General features: G+C 49.5%; 1 protein-coding gene across 1 annotated transcript; it reads right to left on the bottom strand.

Moving 5' to 3' along the window:
• Nucleotides 1-624: 624 nt before the first annotated feature.
• On the bottom strand, nucleotides 625-2,850 carry LOC127625793 (interferon regulatory factor 2-binding protein 2-B-like). The gene is made up of 2 exons (XM_052101147.1): nucleotides 1,932-2,850; nucleotides 625-1,391 (listed from the first exon to the last, which is right to left on the bottom strand). Exons 1-2 carry the CDS (start codon nucleotides 2,665-2,667, stop codon nucleotides 637-639), a joined length of 1,491 nt encoding a protein of 496 aa, XP_051957107.1. The 5' UTR covers nucleotides 2,668-2,850; the 3' UTR covers nucleotides 625-636.
• Between the last annotated feature and the right edge of the window lie 469 nt (nucleotides 2,851-3,319).

Below are 3,319 nucleotides of genomic sequence, written 5' to 3' on the forward strand. Positions count from 1 at the left end.
ACTTTAGCTTTGCTAATAGTTGTCGTATCAGTTACCCTGAATATGTTACCGCTGTTACCCATAAACCTCATGAATGCACCAGAATAAAACCTCCCAACTCATGTTTGTCTTTTAGTTGTGATTCATTGAAGACGTTGCATCATCTGTATTGCATGATTCAGTGAGAGCACAGCCACTCAACACACAATAAGCCAACAACAGACACGTCAACTTGTTATTACAAGGTCAGAAATTGTATTTTTTAAACAAGTGCATACAATACAGCTAGAAGCGTTTGAGTTTTTGCCAAGTGCTTATAGAGTATTAGTCACATCCTGTGTTTCAGCATGGACTGCCACCAGTTCTACTAGTACACTGAGTCCGCTTGGAGAAAGGAGGCGAAATAGTCCGTTATAGTGTGTACATGCCATTTTATCGCCCCAAAAATATAGAAACACAATGTATTCAAAAAAAGGGAAAATCAAGAAAATTATACAGCCATGTTTACGAAGTGTACAGTTCCCTTAAGTTCTTATGTACAAGTCTGTTAGTTCTCATCCGGGTGGTATGCAGTATGATTTACCATGTGTGATCAATTCAAATTGTATATGCTTGTCATTTGTCATCATTTTGTTTGTTTTTGTAAAAAAAAAAAGATCAAGGGTCCCGTTCCTTTTTCACTTTTACGTCCCCAGCCAGAATGGTGGCTATTTCGCCCTGCATGAACGCCCAGGGTACGTTTGAACCCACCAGCGGGCATTTTTCCCCACTGGGGCAGTACACCTCACCTGTTGCCCCCTGCTGTTTGATGCTCTCTCTGGAGCACGGGAAACAGAACTTGTGCGACGGCACCGACGGGCACTGGACGAAATGCGTGTCCTCGAGGCGTTCGTGACACAGGGTGCAACACAACGGCACGCTCCCAGGGGGCACAGAGGAATCCGGAATGCTCTGGGCATGCCCGCCCTGCGAGTCCATGACTGGCACATGCACCGTCGCCATACCAGCTGTGCCCGACACCCCCAGACTGTCCCTATGGGCGAGCCGCGACTGAGGACTTCCGCTGTTTCGTCGCCCCGCGGCCATTGTCGTAGTAGAGTGCACCTGGTTGCCGTCTTTGGGCGAGCCGGTGCCAGCGCCTGCATTATCAGCAGCCAAGATTAGGGCGGCCATGGGTGACTGCCTGCTCTGCATGGCAGTGGCCGCCTCAGGCGGGGTTGTGCGCGAGTGCGGGGAGATAGTCGAAGGAGGAGGGGCCGCAAATCCCGGCGGGGCCGCGGAGGGCATCTTCAGCACGTCAGACGAAGACGGTAACCACTGCTGACCCTCGGCTTTGAGCTTGGTGGCGTTGCCCTCCCCATCTGGCTCAGGAGAGGGTTTCCTTTTAATGCCCCGAGTGTGCTTAGCTCGGTCTGTAGAGAGAGAGAGAGAGAGAGAGAGATAAACAATTAAGTTAGAGACAGAATACTTCATTAAACAGCACTTCACTAGTCTAGCATGCATGACCCATTGTTGGCACTCTTCAACTATCTGCCACAAAATGTGCCATGTGCCCTGGATGATGAAATGGGAAGTCGAGCAACAAAGCACATGTTATATTTCCAAACCCTATTTGAAACAATTTGGCCGCATTATCAACCGTTTTAAAGCATGCTCTGATGTCTAATACTATTTTAAGTTTGCATAAATCAGGAGTATTAACAATCTAGACACACTATCTATGATATGAAAGTTTTAAAGCATGTCTCAGACTATTCAACTAAATTAATGCATGTATAAAATAAGAGTTTGGACACATTATCTGTAGTTTTAAAGCATGCTTTGACTGAATGCATGCATATAACGCATGCGCTGATGTTTTGCATCGTCTTATACCTGAACTCAATGCTTAAAATATGAGTATGAACGATATGGACGGATTAGTTTGAAAGCATGCGTCGACGCATCGGTACCTGTTTTTAAGGCACTGGAGCTCTCGTAACCCATGCGGTGCTGCAACACTAAATGCTCCTTCTTGAAGCGCGGGTCGAGCGTCTGCTGCGCCATCATGTCTCGAAACATCTTCCCTTTCTGCGTCCAGTCCTCGACGCGTTTGTGTCCGTCGCTCGCGTCATGTTTGTCTTTCATGTCGTCCCCTCTCTTGCCCACATGCTCCGCTGTTAACACGCCCGGGGGGATCCCCATCTGCACGGGTCTACCGTTGAGCGCGTGCACCGGCGGCAGCGTCCCGTTGACAAGCGGCACCAGATTGGGCGGCACGGCGCCGGTCCTGCGCGGGTTCGGGCTCTGGCGGTTCAGCTCAGGGGGTTCGTCGGGCTTCGGGAAGCCGTTTGGTACCGGGATCCCGTTCGCATGCCGTCCGCCCGACTGATACTCCGGACCCAATCTGGGGGGTCTGTCTGAAGCGAGCGGGTACCGATCCAGCGGGTGCGGCGGACGCGAGCCCGGATCCGTGTGGTTCACCGGTTTGCCCACGGGTCCTGGGGATCTGCCCTCCTGGAAGCCGTGCGCCCGCTTCAGCTGTCGGGCAGTCTCGATGACAAACTCGATCCGGTCCGCTCCCTCGTAGTTGACGCATCCGCGGCACACGGGTTCGGTAAAATCCCATATCATCGCCCACGGCATGCGGGGCAAATCGCACAAATAACACGACTGCCTGCGCGAGGCAGCGACCGCCGCCGACGACATGCTGGTTTAAATGTGGGATGGGGTGGGGGAGGGGGATCCGAATATATGCAACTAAATTCTCCCAGTGCTGTTTGTTGCGCTAAAGAAAAATAATATATCTCTTAATAGTTTTCCAGCCCGGAAAAAACCGTCAAAGTTACGCTCCGAAGTTCATGGCAGAGTGCGCTCCAGCCCGCGAGCTCTCTCAATGTGGGAGCGGTGACGTCACCGCAACGCTTCTATTTACTTGATTCTTTGACGACGCGTTGTGCGCATGCGCGCTCTCCTCACGCTGAGAGAGAAGTTTTCTGTAGGCGTCATTTGACAGTGTGGAGGAGCGACGAAGCCGCAAGAGTGTGTATTTGTGACGGAGGTCTTTCTATATGAGGAATGTGAATGTAATCTTGACAGAATAGGCGATTGATTGAAACCAGTTGCGCCTATTTAAGTCTCACAGAAGTCGTTCCTACTATGTAGTACATTGTCCTGTCTACATCATACAAGTCTTAATTAGGGCATATTTAGCATAAAACAAACTGAGCTCACAATCTTTAAAAATGGAAGTAATATTAGTTTCCTTTTGTAAGTGAAAATAGGGTCGAAGGGAAATTTGTGAAGAAATATTGCAGGTGTTTTTACATTTATTGTTTTCTTTTCTTACTTTCCAACATGT

This window comes from Xyrauchen texanus, chromosome 32 (genome assembly GCF_025860055.1).
Source record: "Xyrauchen texanus isolate HMW12.3.18 chromosome 32, RBS_HiC_50CHRs, whole genome shotgun sequence".
NCBI lineage: Eukaryota > Metazoa > Chordata > Actinopteri > Cypriniformes > Catostomidae > Xyrauchen > Xyrauchen texanus.

What these genes read in the sequence shown, in the direction of transcription:
- LOC127625793 (XM_052101147.1), bottom strand. Translation starts at nt 2,667, where the DNA reads ATGTCGTCGGCGGCGGTCGCTGCCTCGCGCAGGCAGTCGTGTTATTTG. An exon ending in CTCCAGTGCCTTAAAAACAG is followed by an intron (nt 1,392 to 1,931) that starts GTACCGATGCGT and finishes CTCTCTCTACAG; the next exon opens with ACCGAGCTAAGCACACTCGG.